This window comes from Pseudorasbora parva, chromosome 9, assembly GCF_024679245.1.
Source record: "Pseudorasbora parva isolate DD20220531a chromosome 9, ASM2467924v1, whole genome shotgun sequence".
Lineage (NCBI taxonomy): Eukaryota > Metazoa > Chordata > Actinopteri > Cypriniformes > Gobionidae > Pseudorasbora > Pseudorasbora parva.
In genome coordinates this window covers 35,305,210-35,327,742 of record NC_090180.1, presented here as the reverse complement: position 1 = coordinate 35,327,742, position 22,533 = coordinate 35,305,210, and the positions used below count along the sequence as shown (strand labels likewise).

The 22,533-nt window shown below is 37.6% G+C and overlaps 2 protein-coding genes and 1 long non-coding RNA gene across 3 annotated transcripts; 1 reads left to right on the top strand and 2 right to left on the bottom strand.

Moving 5' to 3' along the window:
* Nucleotides 1-1,819: 1,819 nt before the first annotated feature.
* psmb11a (proteasome 20S subunit beta 11a) lies at nt 1,820-2,953 on the bottom strand. Its single transcript, XM_067453263.1, has one exon. It carries the CDS (start codon nt 2,951-2,953, stop codon nt 1,820-1,822), a length of 1,134 nt encoding a protein of 377 aa, XP_067309364.1.
* Nucleotides 2,954-4,018: 1,065 nt separating this feature from the next.
* LOC137089693 (uncharacterized) lies at nt 4,019-7,893 on the bottom strand. The gene is made up of 4 exons (XR_010907760.1): nt 7,566-7,893; nt 7,308-7,376; nt 5,982-6,074; nt 4,019-4,799 (listed from the first exon to the last, which is right to left on the bottom strand). It is a non-coding gene; the product is annotated as an uncharacterized lncRNA (long non-coding RNA).
* Nucleotides 7,894-8,520: 627 nt separating this feature from the next.
* Nucleotides 8,521-22,381, top strand: prmt5 (protein arginine methyltransferase 5). The gene is made up of 16 exons (XM_067452431.1): nt 8,521-8,745; nt 9,476-9,594; nt 10,310-10,395; nt 10,730-10,864; nt 12,607-12,719; nt 12,911-12,960; nt 13,064-13,227; nt 13,301-13,462; nt 13,568-13,645; nt 17,740-17,798; nt 17,893-18,015; nt 18,534-18,709; nt 18,795-18,998; nt 19,108-19,218; nt 19,654-19,718; nt 21,622-22,381. The coding sequence occupies exons 1-16, from the start codon at nt 8,648-8,650 to the stop codon at nt 21,772-21,774; spliced, it is 1,896 nt and encodes a 631-aa protein (XP_067308532.1). The 5' UTR covers nt 8,521-8,647; the 3' UTR covers nt 21,775-22,381.
* The last annotated feature ends 152 nt before the right edge of the window (nt 22,382-22,533 follow it).

The following is a 22,533-nucleotide window of genomic DNA, read 5'->3' as shown; positions in this document are numbered from 1 at the left end:
CTCAGGGTGTCTCTGACGAGATCCCAGAGATGAAAACCAAGTCCCCACTGGGTGCACCTTTACCCAACCCCAATGGGTGCCCATGTGCATGTCAGGACCCCACAGAAGCAGCAGTGCTGGCTGAATCAGCCTGGAAAATAAGACCGAGACCGAGTGTAAAACTGTGTATTTATTTATTAATTTACAAGAAAACAATAATATGATAAGCAAGAAGTTAATGAAATATTGGTAACACCAATATTAAAGCCTTTATAATGCATTATTAAGGTATTCATTATGTACATTATAGCGCATTATATATTTTTTCATAAATAATTGTAATCAAAGTTAAAATGCATTATAACATTGATTCCTTGGTATGCCTGAAATTGGTTGTTTGTCATATGTAATGATACTTTATTTAGTATTATAACTGAGGTAATTATTCATAAGACAATACAATTCCAGGCGCATTAGAAGGAGTAATTAATCCATTAATACAACTTTTATGATGCATTATATATAGGCTAAAAATCCACTAAAGATCAATAGATTAAATATCAAAAGATTCCACAAAAGATCAATGTTTTGAATAATTACATGCTATCTCAGCTCTATTTGCATTTCTGCAACCAAAACTGCTTAAAATAGCCTCACATGTCAGTAATTAATTGCGGTTACACTTTTTTTTAAGGTGTCATTGTATAATTGATTTCTTCATCAAACTTGTAGATATTTATGACCAAAGGGCAAAAAAAAAAAACTGACAAAAACATCAGCAACGCATGACAGGATGCGGTTTATAGGGACATTTAATAAACATTTATATACGCGTTACATTCAATAAATAGCCTATGTTGTACATGGCAAATACCTCAAATAAATTCATTTATCTGATTACTCAACACAAACACTCAGATGGAGCGCATCTGATGGAGCGCAAACACTCTATGACAGACACTTCTTATCAACTAAATACATTTTTTACACTTTGTAAATTATGTAAATATTTGCTTTAGTTTTTTAGTTACTGTATATCCATTATAATTAGCAGTTTATGGCAGATATATTTGAATGAAAAACTACTCTTTACAATTACTGAAATAAAGTTCTGAAATAAAGGGCCTTTTTCAAAGGACGCCTAGACATTTCTAGACATAAAAGCTTATGGAAGCTACATTTTTGGGAGAATCATCCTCAAATTTTAATCAAAACATGATCAGACATTCAGTTTTATATTTAGGTTATTTTCTGGCCCTTAACATCAAAGTCTCATACATTTTTCCCTAAGTGAATTTCAATTTTAAAAACATAAAAGTGAGTTACTTGACTCACTTACATGTATATTTTACCTTGTTTTACTCTGTTCCTATTCTATTTTGAGTTATTATGACTCTTGGATAACAATATTTCAAGTATCTAGTTTAAAATAAGACCAGAATTATGAATATAGACCATATAAGAGCTGCAGAAATTTTTATTTGGGTATGTTGTTTTCAGAAAATGCTCAAAAATAGTGGCGCAGGTTAAGAGGTTAAAGTATAAAATCCATCCATTCTTGGGGCCTTGCTACAACATCAATGAAAATCCAATGTTTTCAAGATTTATTGATAACTATTTTATTAATTTGGTTTAAATAAAGTGTTTATGATAATGTATTTGCATTTCCTGTGCCTTTTGTATGAATTGAATCTGTGCTGTCAAGTAAGCTCTCTGGCATTGTTCTACTCACGGTTGCTATTTCTGTCCATCACATTCACATTCCATCCATGTCTTTTTGTTTTTCCACCTTTTGTGTCCCTATCCACAGTGTACTGAATATATATCACCTTCAACCAGCTCATCTCACTGTTTTCTGTCTCTCTTTCTCCCTCTCCTTGATCTTCTCCTTCTCTCTCTCCCTCTCTCTGTAGAACTCCTCTTTCAGATCTTCTCTGTCTCTGCGTCTGCAGCCATGGGCAGTGATGTGGAAAAGGTCTACATTATTCCCAGAGTAGGCATCCCAGTGAGTGGCTCTGAAAACAGCCTCCCGGGCCAGTCCCACTGCCTCATCCACAGTCATACCCCATCTCCAACCGTCATCAAGAACAGCGTACGCATAGGGTGACCCTGAGCCCACTGATATTATCTCTCCTTTCAGTTGCAGGCCATCACTGCAAACATAGCACACCCTGGGACCAGACCGTCCTCCAAAAGTAGACAGAACATTTTTTGTATTTTGATCTGACTCAGATGGATTTAGTGCATGAGTGTCCTTCAAAATCTCCTCCTCCTTATTTATTGAAGCCATTTTCTCACTACCTAGAGCAGATTCATCTGAAATTGCAGATATTGCGGTATCATGTTCCATTGCTTCCTTAACATCTGCCATTTCCATGCTAGACCGTAGGGTTTCCTGCTGTATCCGAGTTTCTTCTCCATCCCATCCACATAGAGTAGCTGCCACACACACATTAGTGCCTTTGAATGGATGAAGCATCATGGATAGCAGCTTTGCAGCTCCATTGACACTTAGTCTCCTGCGATGTCGAAGTTGGTATAGCCTCATCTCACGGGTGAGGATCCGTTCCCATAGCATACAATCGGCACCGCTGCCCGAGGTGTTGACCACCAAGTGAGAGTGGATGGGCATAATCTTCTGACTTATCGGGCAGCAAATTAGACCCTTACAGCTGGCGCGAGTGTCCGCAGCGGCTATCACACCATCCTGAAATATAAAACCCAAAGTGGTGGTACCATGTGATAGATGAAAGGGTTGCTGATGAGGTGAGCGAGAGGAGAGAGTTGAAGAGAGAAGAGTTGGCGCCTTTCTTTTTCTGCTGTTCTGCTGAGGGGGGAAAAGAAAATGGAAAGGACTGTCTCTGTCAAACTCAAATGGTGTTCTCCACATGTGTCCCATCTCATTTGGTAGATAAGTGCATGGGCTGCTGTCATCAAGGGTCTCCAGGAAATCACAAACATCCTGAAGAGCCATTTTTCCTTTTAGTTATAATATCTAAATTGGTGCAATGTTTGCCTTGGAAGCCTTGGAAGCTGCACAAACAAAAAAAGACCCTTCTGAGACCAGTTATTTATGTAGGAGGTGGAGAGTATAACTATTCACATCATATTCCCATGTACACAAGTATGCACTTGTTATGTGTCAGCAAAAATCTTTGTTACCCTTTTTATCTGATATGCTTCTGTGGTTATCATTGAGGCACAACAAGCGACTCTCCAAACATAATCATAAAAGTGCTGAGATGAGAGTGTAATGAGCTCAGTCATGTTACACACACACACATACACACACACACACACACACACACGCACACAATGACTCAAATGCTAATCTCACAAAAATGCTTAAAATAAAATGAAATGCTTAATTGCCCATGTAGTTGACTTGTGTATTATGGCAAGAAACAATTTATGCTTTAAAATGTTTTGGGACAATGGGATTTACTTAAAATACTTAATTTTCATGAATTATAAATATTTGATTACAACTTTTATAAGTATTTTGGCATAGAAATGGTTTAAGATTAGCTGATAAAGTCAAGTCATGTTGATTCTTGATTCTCCAGAAGAAGAAAGGTTCACTGAAGGGTTTGCTCACTGAATGAGAGGCACAGCATCTTGAAATTAAGACATTGTTTTTAAAATTAAAATAAAAAAGAGGGAATTTTATTAGAGAATAAATATTTAAATCGAAGTAGCTACACTGTAAAAAATTTCCTGTAGAAATTACAGTAACTTACTGGCAGCTGGTTGCCAGTAACTTACTGTAAACTAACTTACAGTAAAAATACTGTATTACTATTTACAGTACAGTTGATCTTACTGTAATTTGTTTTACAGTAATATATATTTTTACTGTGAAACTTACAGTAATTTTATTAATTTACTGTAAATCATTTCCCAATTTTCCTTTACTGTAAAACTGTACAAATTGCTAATTATTATATTTCAACAGGTCCTCATAAACAACAATAAAAAGAAGCAATGACAACTGCTTAATTTTTTTTAAATTTTGTTTTTAATCATTCAGTTGTAAAACTTTGTTTTCTGAAAGCCTGCAGCAACTTTTAAACATAACATTTTTAAGACTATTCATGAACAGATTCAGTCATAAAAACTTACAAATTCAAAAGAAGGGCTGTACAGTAAAAAAAAGAAAGTAAAAAAAGTCTACAAATAATAATAAACCAGAACAAGAAGACAAAGATTAATAATAACAGAAGAAGAAAAAAACAGGAAACAACATTTAAGAAAAAAGTTTTTGCTTAGTTATGGAAGCTTGTTTCCGCCACAGAGTGAAAAATAAAAAAGGTAATTGCAAAAAATACAAAAGATACCAATCACATCGTGTATAGAGTCGGTGGGCGGGCTTAACATAATGACGGCAGAGTTGCGCTTGCGTGCCACTAGTAAACACAGAAGCTGGAGAACGGCGGTCTTTCGAATCAGCTTTGACCGCGACTCTGGAAGACTTGAGTTAAGCTTTTCTCTGAGAAAAGAACAAAGAGCGGCATTGAAGTCATTCTTAAAAAGGGAAGATGTGTTCGGAGTTTAGCCGACCGGATACGGCGAAAGTTTAATATATCAACTAGCTCCGCTTCACGTTGCTCTGGTTGGTGTAGCGCTATCCTATCGCGTGCAGAGGGAGTTTGAAAGACAACTGTTCATCCGCCCCTCGGATTGAGCCGTCAATGGTGAGTTTCCAGACCAAACATCTTGATGTGGGTCTGACTTGTCAGGCTACTATCTTTCCACTTCTTTTGCTGACCTGGAACTTTGAGGAGCACTTGCTGTGGTCGGGGTTAATCCTCACAGTGGACCTTTACATAAAAGAAAGAATTTGTAAGATCATTTGATGTGTAAAAACATTTTAAACATTGGTGTCATTTACTCACACTTATGTTGTTTCAAACCCATTAGACTGGTTCATTTTCAGAATAAAAATAAATGAATCTCTCTCTCTCTTTATTTTTGTTTATCCAGTCAACCAAAGTTTTTTAGCATCAAGTGCATAAAGACAATGTTAAAGTAATCCATATGATTTGAATCCATATGCACTTTTTGAAACGGGATATTTTGGTTAAGTGGACATCAGTGGATGGACAAAAATTATGAGATTAAAAACGTCTTAATTTGTTAAAGTTTGGAACAACATGAGGGTGAGTTAATAACAGAAGTTTCATTTTTGGATGAACAATTAATTTAACTCTATTAAGATAAGAAACACAGACTGAAACACTGAGATTGCAGAATAAGTTATGGATGTGTTCATGGATTGAAGGTGAATGTTTGTTTTCGTTTTTTGAGTTCTTACATTGCATTGATTCACATTCATATACCATGAGTCTTCGGCACAAACGTGATTCATTCACGTAGTGAGTGTAACCGGTCTTTAGAGCTCATTGATAACTATTCAAACAGCTTATAACAGCACAAAAGAAGCCTTAAACTTATTAAAGATGTAAAAGTTTGTTCATATACATTTTATATAATAAAAAATGAATGCAATTACTACTGTTGCCAAAAGTACCAATTGAGGTACCAAGTCGGTACTGAAATTCAAAAAATTTGATAATATTTGCATTTCTGAACGGATTCTTAAACACCTCTGATTCACCAGTGTTCACATACTCGTAGAATATCTGTGATTGGAGTGAATGCTAGTAGTCACATTTTTTTAATTTCAATACCAACTTGATTTTGTAGTTGGTACTTTTGACAACACTAGTAAGTACACAAATCTACAAAATGCATAACATTGTTCTGCTGGTTTTTGAATATTCTATACATCATAGATATTGTGACTTTAAAAGGGATAGCCCACCCAAATATGAAAGTTTTCATCACTTCAAAATATTATATGTAAACATCTTCAAAATATCTTCTTTTGTGTTTTACTGAAGTAGTAAGTGATGACAGAACTTTCATTTTCATTTGGATTGCATTTGGTTGGACTATCCCTTTGATGTTTAATATTATAGCATACTGCAAGATGTACTTACCTCTGAAAACTCCAAAGTATTGGTTGCTTCCACTTGGTACTCGATGTTTCAATTGCCAGCATCAATGCATTTTTCTGTGTAGAACTGAATCCCCTAAAATAATAATAATAAATTGATAAATGTAGTGTTTAACTTCTGAAAAACATTTCACATTTTATTTTGGTGTCAGTGACAGTATGTAGATGGAGCTTTTGTTATTAGTTTAAAAGGATAGTTTACCCAAAACTGACAATCATAATTTACTTAGGCCTACCTTTGTTATTCAAAAATGATTATCATCATTTAGTTACCCTTGTTACTCAAAACTTATTAAGGAGATGTTAAGCAGAATATTAAACATGGATGAATAATGAACATGCTACGAATAAAAAAAACTATCCTAGAACTACATGATTCTGGATAAATTGACAATCAACTTTTTTTGTTACAAATAGAGTTCACATTTCTCCCATGGTTATGCAATTATAACAATTATAAACAACAATTATAAATAATATGAAATTTACTAGAGGTGCTGACAAAATATATTATTGCTGCTATCCATTTAAATGTTTAATTAATTTTAATTATTATTAATAGTTAATACATACATCAGTATATTAATCTCTTTTAATGAAAATGATAAACTATAACTACTATAAATACTTTTTAGAGCCAGAAATCTGACATTGACATTAATATTTATATATATATATATATAGAGAGAGAGAGAGAGAGAGAGAGAGAGAGAGAGAGAGAGAGAGAGAGAGAGAGAGAGAGAGAGAGAGCGAGAGAGAGAGAGAGAGAGAGAGAGAGAGAGAGAGAGAGAGCATCTCGAATGTACAATCTTAGATATGAAGAAACGAGGGGGGAAAAAAGATCCGATACGAAAAGCTCTGGCTTCGTGTGGACAAAGACTGGCCCATTTGGTCGACACCGTACAGTGTACAGCCTTCAACGCTGAATCTAGAAATCAGATCGTGCTGTTCCGATCTGTTCGTTATGTGCTCCGTGGCCTTTCTGTGTTTGCGGTAACTTACATGTGTGACTGAAGTGCGGAGAGGCTTTGGCACGTGCACGGGGATTCAGGAACGAACTCCACACGCAAACCTGAAGTTCGCCATGTTTTTGTGCACTTTGGCATAATTAATAAAGGCAAATAAGACGCCACAGTGCTTGCATACGAACATTGCGTGTTTTATTCTAACAATAAATGCATGCTGAACATTTATACGGGGTACGTAATAGGTTATCGGTAGACGATTGTGTAACTAAGCGGGGGTAAATGACTGACTTTTAAACTAACGTTAAACCCACAAAAGCTCGTTTTTTCACGTGAACACTCACCTGCTCATATAATGTGGTCGTCAAACCTAAGACAGAGACCAGCTTATGTCCATATTTTGATGGTGAAACCTCCATAAAAAGGAAATAAAAAAAAGAAATATTAATATTTGGAATGAGTGGCGCCACAAATCTCTCTGAGCTCTCACAGTCTCCACACAGTAACGTTATGTATGTGAGGTGGCGTTGTTTTTTTCTTCTTTTTTTGTTAAACTACAAATATAAAATATACAAAGAATAAGTAAGAATATTTGCACAAACCTTTGCAGCTGACATGTTCTTGCATCTGTGCCTGTCTTCTTTTTTCTTCCTTCTCCAAGCGGAAATAAAAGCCTTTCTGTGATTGGTCAGGTTTCGCGCTCATTTTTCTCTCGCCAAGCAAGCCGTTCTGTGATTGGTCAGGTTTCGCGCTCATTTTTTTATACTGTATTTTGATTTACAGTAAATTAAAAATACTGTATTTTAGTGGTGCCAGTGGGAAATTTCCCACAATGCAACTTTAAAATACAGTAACATACTGTATAACTGTCTTACAGTAAAATACAGTTCATTTTACAGTTAATTACTGTGAAATTTACAGAAATTGCTAACAGTGTAAGTAATTTCTGGTTTTATAATCTGGTTTATTATCTGATTATTTTTTTCTGATATTTGTTAATAGCTTTGAATGAGCCCCAACAATGATGTAGGCTAGCCTAGTAACTGACTGGTGGCAAATTAAAAAAAAGTAAATTTCACATCCCCTGTGGTTCTGGAAAATAATGTGAATAAGTAATTCAAAATGTTTTGGAGAGCTATTGTATTTGAGGCAATTGCCTAGCACTCAAATATTAGTTTATTGGTCAAATTCCCGTGCAAAATCCATTTGGCACACGGGTTTTATCTGGAAACACACAGTGCTTCGTTTAATTAAAAGTAACGCGGCGTTGCCGTGGTTATCATCACTAAACTCAGTTTATAATGAATAATCCTGTTGTATTAAAACAAGCTGATTATTACATAAACGACGCAATCCCTTAAAACTAATTAAACGTTCTCTCAAATTTACTGGAGCAAATACAAGTTCGCCTCAGAGAAATGTGTCTCTTTCTTAAGACTTTATAAACAGAAAGGGACTTTGTTTTTTCTAGTCTGCTGCATCACAGCCTGACCTCGTTCTGTGAGGTCGGAAGTCTCGCGAGAGTCGTATGAGAAAAAGAAACTGCTATTCATACAATCGCCATTTTGGATCCATCGCCACATGGTTGCTAAAGTGCAGGCACTCTTGTATTGAGCCAACATGACTTCAGTTTCTCCATAGCCCTGTATCAGTGTCATTTTCCCTCCCATCCAGTCTCCTAACGATGGCGTCCGGCAGTGCAGGTAGCAGGGTCTCCTGCGGGAGAGATTTGAATTGTGTTCCCGAAGTGGCGGATACTCTCGCCGCGGTCGCCAAATTAGGGTAAGCAAGGGGAGCTATCGGCGCAGTGACGAACAAAACATAATTTAAAATTGAAGCTATTTTAAGTGAAGTGTGTGCAGTTGAAGTTCACTCGGCTATGTCGCTGCACGTGATGCACATGAGCATTTGCTAGCTTAGCGGCTTCCTCAGATTGGCACACATGAGTCTGCGCATCATTTCGGCCAATAACGTATGGTCTAAACCTTTATGGACATCTCTACAATAGAACTTAAATATATAATGGGTTCGCATTATTCATGAAACTTACTAATTATATGTTTTTGAATTAACTTATTCAATCATGTTGATGTGACGTTCGTTTTTCCAGGGCAATGATTGTGTCAAAATCATTACTGAATGCTTCTTCAGTTCAGTTGCTATGCTATTTAAAGTGGAGGTGATTAAAGATGCATGCATTATGTTTAAAGGTCTGACGTCATCGTGACTGATGTGATTTTGAGCCTGACGGGGAGAGGTTGTAATGACTGATTTTTTTACTTGACAGCTGAATAACACAAATGATTTATCAGAGTATTTGTAAACTTTTAGTTTTGTAATGCCAAACAAGCTTGGTGTTTCTGAATTCTGAAGAAATGTATTGATTCCTAAGCAAAAATTGAAGACCCCTCCCCATTGAAGACTTTTGCCATTTATTTAAGCATGAAATGCAGCCAATATCTATTTTCTTGGTGTGCCTGTTTGTCTAAATGCATGTCATCCTGTCCTATAGCTTTGATTTCTTGTGCATGCCGTTGTTCCACCCGCGGTTCCGACGGGAGTTTGAGCTGGACCCTGCTAAGTCACGACCTGGAGCCCAGACTCGATCTGACCTGCTGTTATGTGGCAGAGGTGAGATATAAAGAAACTCTATTGCATTAGTGAATATTTAGATATCAATATTGTAAGGTTTCAAGCTCTTAAAGTGGTCATGTCATAAGAATATTGTCCTGATCTATGTAAGGTAGAGATCCATGTATATATCATAGATATGAATGAAAACTTAATATTGCAACTTTCAGAACAAAAAATCTTCCTCCCCAGCCCAAAAAGTACATTTTTTTCAAACTTAGCTGAAAAATATCTGCATTTTTTTGGAGTCACTAACATGTGGCTGCTCACGTTTACACACTAATGATGATTATTCAGTATTCTGAAACTTGCCCCGTGGCAGTAAGATAATTTGGAGGATGTTGTATGGATGGTATTAATCCTGACACCAGATGAATTAATGATGCAGTGAACTCACATTTCACATTCAAAAAGGGGTTTAAATCATGTGATCCGTTTAAATTTGAGGGTCAGAAACTGAGGCCTAAATCGTGACTATTTTTGCCACAAAAACCATAACTTGCTTTTAAGCAAACCTCAGGGGACAAAATAATATGATTAAAGATTGTGTGATTGTATAATTTTCTCATTAAGTTCCTTTTTAAGAAATTGAAGCTTGAATAAATAACCTTTTCTACATTTATCCATGATACTCTCTGCAATTACATTTACAGAGCTACATACACTTAGACATTATGATTAAATCTTAATAATAAGTCCATTCTTTCTTCATTAGATTGGAACACGCTTATCGTGGGAAAGCTGTCATCCTGGATTGAGACAGACTCCGAGTTGACCACAGAGCGCAGGAACGCAGAAGCAGTATGTCTTCTGTTTTTTATTATTTTCTTATTATCTATATGTTTGAGGTTCTCTTCGAATTATTTAAACTTTCCTAATCTAATTGGAATTCATTAGGCAGATATTAATTTGCTGTAACCTACAGTTGTCACAAATTATGCCTACATGTGTACAATATCTTGACCCGATTGGGCTCCTTCAAACACACTCCTGTATAATTGTAGATGTAATCAAGCGCGTGATGCAAACGAGGACCATTTATTGGAGATCTGCCCAACAGAAAGGAGGCTTAGCAGATTTGTTGATTATTTTGATGTGATCTCTCCTTCTAATGTCTTTTGTGCCCTTGCTGCAGGCGCTGGTACAGGAGCTCAATTTCTGTGCTTATCTCGGGCTGCCAGCATTCATGATCCCCCTAAGGGGTCCGCACTGTGCCAACCTGGCTCGAATCCTGCTTAACCACATCCACACAGGACATCACTCTTGCATGGTAATGACAGTCTGTAGCATACAATGAAAACAAATATGCACAGAACACACCATTATTCGTTTATGTATACACCCTGGGCCTATGATTTACACCTAATCTTCGTTCTGGCTGCATCCCTTTTTTTCTCTGATGGAAATTGAATTAGTGGTGTGAGTAGAACATTGATAATTTTTACTTGTCTTCCATCTGTTATTTAAAATAATACTATATGCATTATCCATAAAGGTCAAGTGATCAGATCCTTTTGCAATACTTATAGAGCTGTCAGCCTCATGTTGTCATACTCAATTCTACTCAGAATATGAGTCTGATAATGCTCCATTTGGCTGTAATTATGGGGCGTGTTTCAACTGAACCAGGAAAGTCATCAATCGAGTAGACCTACAACCAATCAGAGCAACGGAGCAACGCATAACGTTAGTTGTCAAATGTCAACAGAACTCTACTGCACTGTGTTGTCAAGTCTGCGGTTTTCCCGCGGGTTGTTTTCCATGTCCCCAGGTTGAAGAGACCTTGTTGTGTAAATGTTGTGGGCGGGGCTGAGTTTGGCTGGCATCCAGGCTACATTAGTGTGCCCTATTTTATAAAAAATAAAATAAGAACTTGCCAGGGTTGCATGATTAATCGCAATTAACCCAAAATCCCGCTTAAAGGAACACTCCACTGTTTTTAGAAATAGGGCTTATTCAACTTCTTTCCTACATTTAGATATGTGGGCAAATGCATTTTTGTCTCAGTGCATGCATTGTTTTAGTTTGGCAGGGTCGCCGCTAGCTTAGCTTAGCATAATGAATGGAATCCTATGTTGTCAGCTAGCATGCCCTGAGTAAAAGTGATAAAAAAAAAAAAACAATTACTTCTTGTGGCCTGCGTATTCACAACGAGTACAAATAGCGATGCAGATTAAGACTAGGCAGATATTGACTTGGGACTATATTATGTGGAAGCGCAGGCAAAGCACTTCTACTTGGGCGCAGAAATACCACGCAACACATTGCGACCGCTCAACAGCCGGAGGACGTGAGGATGAGAGCCGTGATATCTCTGCGCCCAAGTCACAGTGCTTCACCTCTAAATGTAGGAAAGGATTAAGCCCTATTTCTAAAAACAGTGGAGTGTTCCTTTAAAGGTGCTGTGTATAAATTGTAGCGGCATCTAGCGGTGAGGTTGTGAATTGCAATCGCCTGCCGCTTACCAATTCCTTTTGAAATACATAGAGAAGCTATAGCCAACACAGGACAAAAATGTCTCAGTCGGAGAGAGCACAGAGTGACTAGTGCTCTGTAGAGAAGTTTGTCCGTTTAGCAAATTGACGATATTTGCATCATCGGAGGATTTTTTCCAGAAATAAAATGCATAAATCTCTTGTCTCAAGGGGATATGAGGGGGGGAAAGCACAATCATTTAAATATGTTCCAGGTTTTTTACTGATACAAAGCCATATGCTAATCGCTGAAGTAACCCATTAATGTCACCTCATTTGCATTCAGGACAGACATTTGTTAGAGTTATTAGAAAGTTATTAGAAATATTTGTACAAAATATGAAGACAACATCTGTTCCAATAAAGACACAGTATCAACTCAATTATAATGCTAAGCCTCTTGTGATGCATCAGTGTGCAAGCAGAAACAAATCCATTGGGTTTTTCTCAGTTGCTTGCTCTTTTATTGCTTGTAATGTTGCTGCTTAGATTATTAGGAATAAATTAGTTCAATGGTGATTTGTTTTTAATTACATAGTTTTGGATAAGAGTTCCACTGTTGGCTCCTGAGGACACCCGTGAAGATCTCATTGAGAACGAGCCGTCTAAACAAATGGACGATGGCAGTAATGATGAGAAAACCTGGGCATGGTGAGACAGCTAAAACAAAGTCATTTGTTCAATTAAATGTAGATATTAAATAATTTATCTAATGAAACATCCCATCAAGGATAACTGTGACAGTCTCTCCTGGTCTGCTGTGTGATTAAATCACTCGACCGCATGGAGAACAAAAAGCAATCTTCGGCCTCTGTTCATTTAATTTCCTTTTCCCTCTTCAGGTGGCACTCATTCAGAACACTCTGTGACTATAACAAGAGGATTTGCCTTGGTAAGAGCAAAAAAGCTAAAATGTCCAGTGTTATAATTGGCAATTAAAAATTAAGCAGTGAGTTCTAACACTTGTAGTTTTTTTTTCCTTCTTCAATGTGTAGCAATTGAGATTGGAGCAGACCTGCCATCTGACACAGTGATCGACAAGTGGCTTGGAGAGCCAATCAAAGCAGCCATTCTCCCCACCAGCATATTTCTAACCAATAAAAAAGGATTTCCAGTCCTTTCAAAATCCCACCAGCGAGTACTTTTCCGCCTCTTCAAGGTAAATGTTACCAATATTATGTCAAATGTCTCTCGATTCAGTGCAGTTATCTAACAGTCTACGGTCTCCTTAGCTGGAGGCTCAGTTTATTTTCACAGGGGCGAACCGCCACAGTGAGAAAGACTTGCGCTCATATCTGCAGTATCTAGAGTACCTCAACCAAAACCGTCCACCACCTAATGCCTACGAGCTTTTCGCCAAAGGCTATGAAGATTACCTACAGTCACCACTGCAGGTGTGTCTGTCAAAGCATAAACATTTTGCCTAGAGTTTTTTTTAGCACAATATTGATTCCTTTGGTTTTGATTATACTAATGTGATGCCTAATTGTTTTTATCAGCCTTTAATGGACAATTTGGAGTCACAGACGTATGAAGTTTTTGAAAAAGATCCTATCAAATATTCTCAGTACCAACAGGTGAGTTAAAAAGACTTTAAAAATCCGATAGACTTGCATTGAAGGAGGGAACTCAGCCATACATGATCATCACAGTATAAAGTTGTCGGGGAGGAATAATCTTATTTGGGTTTGTAACGGCATCAAAACTTCTCATTTACTTTGAATTGGTGACGTCATGCATTGCCAAACTGAATTTTGGGTTCTGTTCACTGATCTATATAGAGAACTGGATGGCTCATGACGTCATAAAAAGTGAAGCCGTCACGGCGCCATATTTGTATACCCTAGAAAGCTACTTGTTATACTGAATCTATAGGAAATTATACTGAGAAAACTTGCCTAAGGAGACATATTTTAATATTCAAAATCTCTCTGTACATTCTTACAGCACAAACGTTCTGAGCAGGAAAATGGTTATTTGTTTAAAGTTGGGAATTTCCCCAGCTTATTGAAAAGCTACATTCATATTCATTGTTACAGTAGTGAACATCAGATCAGCAGGCAGATGAGTAAAACCACAGCAACTACATAGAAATGTGTTTAAAAATATTCAGAGCACCTTGGCAATTACATACTCTACTGGAAAATGTTTGGGGTCAGTATTTTTTTCTCTCAAAATAAACTGACTTTTATTCTGCAAGAAAATCCATTTCAAATAAATTAATCAAAGAATTCTGGAAGAAGAAAAAATATCACTGTTTTCCAAATATTAACTCTTTCCCCGCCAGCGTTTTACAAAAAGTTGCCAGCCACCGCCAGGGTTTTTGACCATTTTCACCAAAATGTAGTAGTCCATAGAATATATTTTTGAGCATGCAATATATCAAGCTGACCCTCTTCTTTTAAACAAAAAAAGTTGTATTATTGCAATCCTTTTTTTATAAACACTTTAATATGGGTAACTTTGATTTTTTTTTTTTAACTACATTTTAAAGGTGCCCTAGAATGAAAAAATGAATTAACCTTGCCATAGTGAAATAATAAGAGTTCAATACATGGACATCACACACTGTGAGTCTCAAACACCATTGCCTCCTCCTTCATAGGTAAATCTCCTGAATCAAAAACACCACGGAAAAAGAAGTGCTTCTGAACATAAGGCCAACCATGACTCAAGCGTTGGGGAACATTTATATGCACGCCCCCAACATTTGCATATGTCCTGCATAAGTTTGCATAAGTTTCTTAGAGAGACCGCATTGTCTAGATTAGTGCTGCAACGACGCGTCGACGTCATCGATGACGTCGACTACGGAAATACGTCGACGTTCGTGAAATGCGTCGACGCGTCGTGTCAGACGTTCATCTCGCGTAATGTTGGTTTCTGCTCCTGGTTCTATCACAAAAACCTAGACCGCGAATATCAAAAGTATGGGAATACTTTAAACAGAGGCCAAACAGTGTTTCCCACACATAGACTAATTTGTGGCGGACTGCCACATAATCAATAACGGCCGCCACATTCGTCATTCATTCATTTTTACGCTATTTAAAAGACGCACGCATATTCGTTTAGCTGCATTTCCTTAAGTTCTCTCTCCGTCCTTTTGCGCGTCTCTTATTCACTCACACACACTCGCGCGTTGCATTCGACCGTAAAACAAGTTTTATTGCATTTTGGCGCATTTAGTATGACATCGCTTTTAAAACCAGAGCAGTTGAATAACAGAGTTGCGACACGCCTTCATCACGCGGTCACGGCGCTCATATAATTCTAAACAAACCAGCGAGGTGTCAATCAATACAGACCAGTGTTTCCCAACCGGGATCCCGAGCAAAAGTTGCGGGGACGCACTTACACTTCGGTTCATCTCGCATCTGATGACGCATCTTTAATATGGGTTGTAACTTGGAAATAATGCTGTATGTATGTTTCTGTCGATGGATACACGCGCTGACTCCTCGGGTATACACTACAACAACAGCGATAATAAAAGAAAAACGTGGGCAAAACGGTCTCTCTTTGTAAACTTTATAAAACGCATGCGAGTGCTGCTGTACGTCCTAATATGAGCAGTCATTTTCACAGTCATCACCCCCGTGTAGCAAGGAGACTCGAATGAGAAGATCTGTCTCTGCACTCGTCCCAAAGCGCGCAAATAATGAGTTATCTTTCAAATCCTGTGCTTAAACGGACAAACTCACAAAAAGTATGTCAAACTGTCATAGCCTACTCTATGCCTTAAGTGAACTTTATACAGAAAATACGACGACTATCCGTGGGTCTTAAAGGGGCAGTAGCATTCACTGCTGTCTATTTAATGTCAAACAAAAGATAAAGACATCACTCACTGCTCCTGACTGAATAGCTTTTGTAAGTTTAATAAGGATTATTTTTTTTGATTTTAAACAGTTAAATGTGTGGTTATTTTACTTTTGATTACTTCATTCCATTTCTCTACCTAAAAACTAATGTTGGACCTACCTGAAAAGCATTGTTTATTTTGTTCTCATCTTTGCTCAATAGTATTTATTTGTGCTGCTGCTTCTATTTAAGTTATCTGTTCTTATTTTCTTTATTTTCATTTGACAGTAGTCATTTTTCCCCTGAACATAGCAAATACCAAACTGTTCTGAAACGTGAACCTAAAACCGTGATACAAAGCAAACTGTGAGCAGTCTGTACTGTTACACCTCTAGCGTTATGCGAGTGGTTGCCACAGAATTTTGAAAAATTTCAAAGGGTAAAAAAATTAATCGTTAGATTAGTCGACTAATCGAAAAAATAATCGTTAGATTAGTCGACAGAAAAAATAATCGTTAGTTGCAGCTCTAGTCTAGATGGCGCAAGATGCTAGTACAGAAACAATAGGAAACTCCAAGTACCATACAAAACTAAATACTGTGTCAAATGACAGGTTAATATTTTTTTGTATTACAAAATACAAACCGTAGATACGTTGCTTACAGATCGTTCACTCGATCCTTCTAGCAGACGTCACCTTTTCCACCATATAAGTTAAAACGACATATTTTTACTAAATGAAAACGTTATATATGTATATTTTTTGAGAACTGAAGTAGGCCTATGATCTTTTTGCATTCTTGTATTTCAAAGTACATCACAGTCACTACATAACCTACATTGTGACTAACGTTATATAAACATGCAATATCGTTGATGAAAAAAGACGAGTCTAAAATTTAGACTGAATGACACTTTAAGCAGAACATCTCAAATGGAGATTGCTGAAATGCAGCTTACTGGTGTATTGGTTTTTTCAGATCATCCGCGTGCGAGAGAGAGAGCTTGCGTGCATATGGTTGCCAGATTGGACATCTTTAGGTAAAACAACGGATAGTATATGTGTTTTTCCCCCAGAAAAGCTCTGTTTGGGGGATTTAAATTACTGAATTCTGGCAATCGCAAGCACACGAGCTCTTTCTCGTGTGTGGATGATCTGAAAACACCAATAAACAAGTTAGCTGCATTTTAGCAATCTCCATTTGAGATGTTCTGTTTAAAGTGTCATTCAGTCGGTCTGTGTTCTGTCAGGACGGTCAGAACTCACGAGCTTAGCTGCTTCGCTGAACAACTGAACTGCTGTGCTGTTAGCTGTGAGCAGCTGAAATAAGCCAATCAGAGCAGAGCTCAACATTAATATTCATGACTCTTCCAAATAAGGCAAAAACAGAGCATTACATCCTAGGGACAATTTCTAGGGTTGTAAATGGACCTGTAAAACTGTATCTAGACAAGTTTTGCCCTTAAATAAGCCACATACCCTCTATGTAGATATCAGAGAACAATTTAACATATTGTTTCAAATCATTCTAGGGCACCTCTAAACAAAAAGCAGAGAAATTCACATTTGACACTGGAAACTTTTGCAATCACAGGAATAAATTACAATTGATAATATATTAAAAAAGAAAGTTATTTTAAATTGTAATTCATTTTTCACAGTATTACCAATTTTTTGAATGGTTAAATCAAATAAAGGCAGTCTTGGTGAGCAAAAACTTTTCTTTTCTAAACAAAACCTTACTGACCCCAAACCTGTGCAGGATGCGTCCCTTTATTGCGGCAACAGAAAGAATCTAATGTGAACTGTTGCTACTTACAAGTGTTACCACATTTATTAATTGTGGTGAATTATCTTTTCCAACAGGCTGTATATAAATGTCTGCTAGACAGAGTTCCTGAAGAACAGATGGAAACCAATGTGCAGTAAGTGACTTCTCACATTATCAGGTGTCCTAATGAAAATCACAGAGATATGGTGTTTGTTTGGCAGACTGTCAACACTGAGTTTTCTTCTCAGGGTTTTGATGGTTCTAGGTGCAGGTCGTGGTCCACTGGTAAACGCCTCGCTTCGTGCGGCAAATCAGGCTAAGAGGAAGTTGCGCGTATATGCCGTTGAGAAGAACCCTAATGCAGTAGTCACGTATGTAACTTAACACGAAAGTGTGAATTTTTTTTATTATTATTATTATTATTTTTTTTTTATTCTCCCCTTCAGTTTAATACTTTAAGTACAGATTTTTTTCAAATGTTTTTGAAGGAAATCTTTCTAAGGGTGTGTTTTTTAAAATACAAAAATACAATAAAAACAGTAATATTATGAAGTATTGTTACAAATGAAAAGAATCGGTTTTCTATTTTAATATATATATATATATATATAAATGTTTTTTTTTTTTTTTAATCACATTCTGTGATGATGCTGAATTTGTAGCCGCCATTACTCCACTTGTCAGGTTTACATGACCTCAAATATATATAGATTTTATTTTTTTAAATGTTTTTTTTTTTTACTTTCAGATTACATCTACATTACTTCCACTTATATATTCAACTTTTTTTGAATATGGTTGCTTTAAAGTTGAAGTGTGTTCAAGATTTCAAGTGCAATAGTTTCTTTGGAAATCAGCAGTGCTTTGGTGTTTCCTTTCCCTTTCTTAGGCTGGAGAACTGGAAATTTGAGGAGTGGGGTGATCAGGTGACTGTTGTGTCATGTGACATGAGGGAATGGACAGCTCCAGAGAAAGCAGATATAATTGTGAGCGAGCTTTTAGGGTCATTCGGAGACAATGAGCTTTCACCCGAGTGCCTTGATGGAGCACAGCACTTCCTCAAAGGTTTGGGATGTTATCAATTTTGTCTTCATTTATTTCACGCTGTTTTGCATCTCTCGGTGAGCTCATAAACTGTTTTTCCTCTTAGATGGTGGTGTAAGCATTCCTTGCTCCTACACATCTTTCTTGGCTCCACTGTCCTCATCTAAACTATACAACGAAGTCCGAGGCTGTCGGGAGCGTGACAAAGACCCTGAGTGCCATTTTGAGACCCCATATGTTGTCAGACTACACAACTTCCACCAACTTGCAGATCCCAAGCCATGCTTCACCTTTGTACACCCCACCACAGGTATCAGACCATGCAGAGACAGACACATAAATGCCAAGAAGACCAATCTCTAGTTTATTTTGTAACACTTTCTACAAAGCCATTAACTCTTTGTCTGTACCCTGCACAGATATGAATAATAACCGGTATCAATGTCTACGATTCGCTGTTGGATGTAATTCAGTGCTTCACGGCTTTGCTGGATACTTTGAGGCCACACTCTACAAAGATGTCATGCTCAGTAAGTCTTACGTGGTAGCAGTGTTTGTGGCACACACGTTTGTGTTGTTTGTTCACATTTACATTTACATTTATGCATTTGGCAGGCGCTTTTATCCAAAGCAACTTCACACTTGCTGCGTGACCCGGCTATTCATATTTAAATAAAATGTAACCACAGTGAGTATTTCTCGTAATAATGACCACAAATTGGCATGGTTATCAAGAGAGGGCAATTAAGAATCATTGCCTTATTAACTTGATCGTCATTTAAATATAATTTACACAAGGAGGGCAATCACATTTAAATCCAATTGGTTATTAATCTACACAGAATACATCAAACTGCCTATAAAGTGTTCAAGCTTTATTCATTCAAGTTTACTGAACAAAAGTGCCGTTTGTGTGTCTGTTGTTGTGTGTGGCATTTTCAACAGCTCTTTCTTCATCGTTGCAGGTATAAAACCTGAAACACACTCTCCAGGGATGTTCTCCTGGTTCCCCATCCTTTTCCCTTTGAAAGTAAGTGCAAGAAAGTCTATTTTTTGTGTGTACTGAATGAAATGTGAGCATGTTTTTGTTCAACATGGGGGTCAGTAAGATTTTTGTCCAAAGAAATTAATACTTTTCATCAGCAAGAAAGCATTAAATTGACAAAAGACATTTATAATGTTAATGCTGGTCTTTTGCACTTTCTAATCATCATTGGCAATAATAATAAATGTTTCTTGAGCACCAAATCAGAATATTATGGCCCTTTTCCACTGCGTGGTATGACTTGGCATGGCTCTGCTTCAAAGTAGCTGGGATTATAAACTCATCGTTATAGTTGCGCCAACTTTACTGCTGTGACATCATCGTAAGCTCAGCACATGGGTGTTTTTCACTGCAAAACAAAGAAGTTTGTTTCTGGCTGGTTTGGTGTCTCGTGTCACAAATCCAATGATGATGGCAGTGAAGAATTGCTGTGATCTTCAGTGTTTACATTTTGGTATTGTTACGGCTAGCTTGGAAACTCAACCGAGGTGGTACTATTTAAGTGAGCTGTACCATGCAGTGGAAAAGCGCCAAAAAGTGAGCGGTTCCATGCCTTGGAAAAGCACTGTTAGAATGTTTTCTGAAATCCTTAAATAAATTATAATGGAAAAAAGTTATTTTACATTGTAATAATACTTTACGAGATTACTATTTTTATTGTGTTTTTGATAAAATAAAATGGAGCCCAGGTGAACAAAAGAGACTTACTTCAAAAACATAAAAAAGTAAAAACCTCGAAGCGGTTAAAGGGTAGCCTGCCAAGCCAGACCCACATCAAGATGTTTGGTCTGGAAACTCACCATTGACGGGGCTCAATCCGAGGGGCGGGATAAACGGTTGTGATTCAAACTCTCTGCACGGCGTGCACGCAATTGGATAGCACTACAACCAACCAGAGCAACGAAGGTGAAGCAGAGCTCGTTTAAAGATTAAACTTTCGCCGTATCCGGTCGGCAAAACTCCGAGCTAATCTTCCCTTCTTAAGAATGACTTTAGTGCCGTTCTTTTCTCAGAGAAAAGCTTAACTCCAAGTCTTCCAGAGTCGCGGTCAAAGCTGATTCGAAAGACCGCTAACGTGCACTTTAAATAACAGACAATACTGCACTATTTACTTTAGACCAGGTTTTTGCTGGTCAATGGTGCAGTAGTTTTTAGTTGCCTTAAAATAGCAACTAGGCTTGCGGTGATGGTCGTGTTACCGGTGTTCAGACACAATGCTGTTTACATCACTTGCCCACCGCAGCACCACTCCCACCGTCGTTTTGATTTTCATAGTAATAAAATAATTAAGTTCAGTTGGAGAAAAGACACTACAATTAAAAACTGAACATGTATGCCCAATGCAGCATGAGCTGAACGAGAGTCGCAGTAGGAGTCAGATTTCATAATGGACCCACAATTTAAGCAACCCGCCCCCGAATTAAACTGAAAGCCCTCGCCAGTAATATCGGTTTTATCGGTGTTGTCACGCGTCGATTAACCGGTGGGAGTATTTCCTCACCATCACATCCCTAGCCTGAACAGACCTCGTTTTCAGACCAGCACGCCCATGGGCGAACAGATGGGCGTGAGTGCATTTGCTATTTAAATAACGTGGCGCTGATGGTGAGGAAATACTCCCACCGGTTAATTGACGCATGACAACAATGGATAAAATTGATAACTGCGTTGGGCTGAAACTAGCAAAAAACACTTTTTTGTGTATGATAGGGCCCAATGTATGCATTTACCATTTGTTAAGAAAGTGCATCATGTACATGTAACACTTTAGTTTGAAGCCAGTAAAGTACTGTCAAAGCATGGCATTTTATCAACTCCACAGTTAATGCACTACAGTCCCTTCGGGAATATAATCCTAACAACTTCTTTCCCTGTCTCCCCTTTGCAGCAGCCGATCCCGCTGTCCTGTGGTGATAACGTGAGCGTGAGGTTCTGGAGGTGTAACAATGGAAAGAAGGTCTGGTATGAATGGGCTGTGACCGAGCCAGCATGCTCCGCCATTCACAACCCCGCCGGGCGCTCTTACACCATTGGCCTGTAGCAAGACTCCCACACTGGCATCTACGCACACATGGGGTTACACTGACATATTTTTGTTAGAAATTTTTTTTTTTTTTACTGTTTGAATTTCAGTCAAGTGGCAGGTTTAAATATCTTGTTTCAAGGGCCCAACTACACTCACAGAGATCGTTCTCCATGACACCGATGTATCTTTGGTCATTTCTGTAACGTTCATAAGGATGGAAATTAAAACCGCACTTACGAGGTATCCTTTAAAGCAATGCGCGATTGTCCTGGTGCTCTTCCTTGGTTTATACACCTCTGATATAAAAAAAGAAAAGAAATGAAGTCTGGAGTATTTCGTACATATTACCAAAAAAACTGCAACAGTTGAACACCGTTATTTTCTAGAGCTTATTATGGGAGACAAGTGGTCTATTTTGACATAGTACATAATAAATCAGCCTTATTTCTCTATTGCCCATCAATGCCCCATGTTTAGAACAATCGTAGTACGATGTCCCCAGTCAGGCCATGTTAAGAATCATATTCCATACTTTTATACTGTTTTTTGTTTTTTTGTTTCCCTGGTAAAAATGTATTGTCTTACAACATGAATAATAAAAAAGTGATGATCTTTCTCTTTATGATTGTCCCACCCCAAACTCAAGCCATTGGTTGAGCCCGAGTTCTTTTTGTATGATTTTGTACAGTTAGTTACAATCTTCCTCTACCCCACCCCCAAAAGAGAGAAAAAACAAACACAATTTATATTTTTTTACCATAAATTGTAAATCAT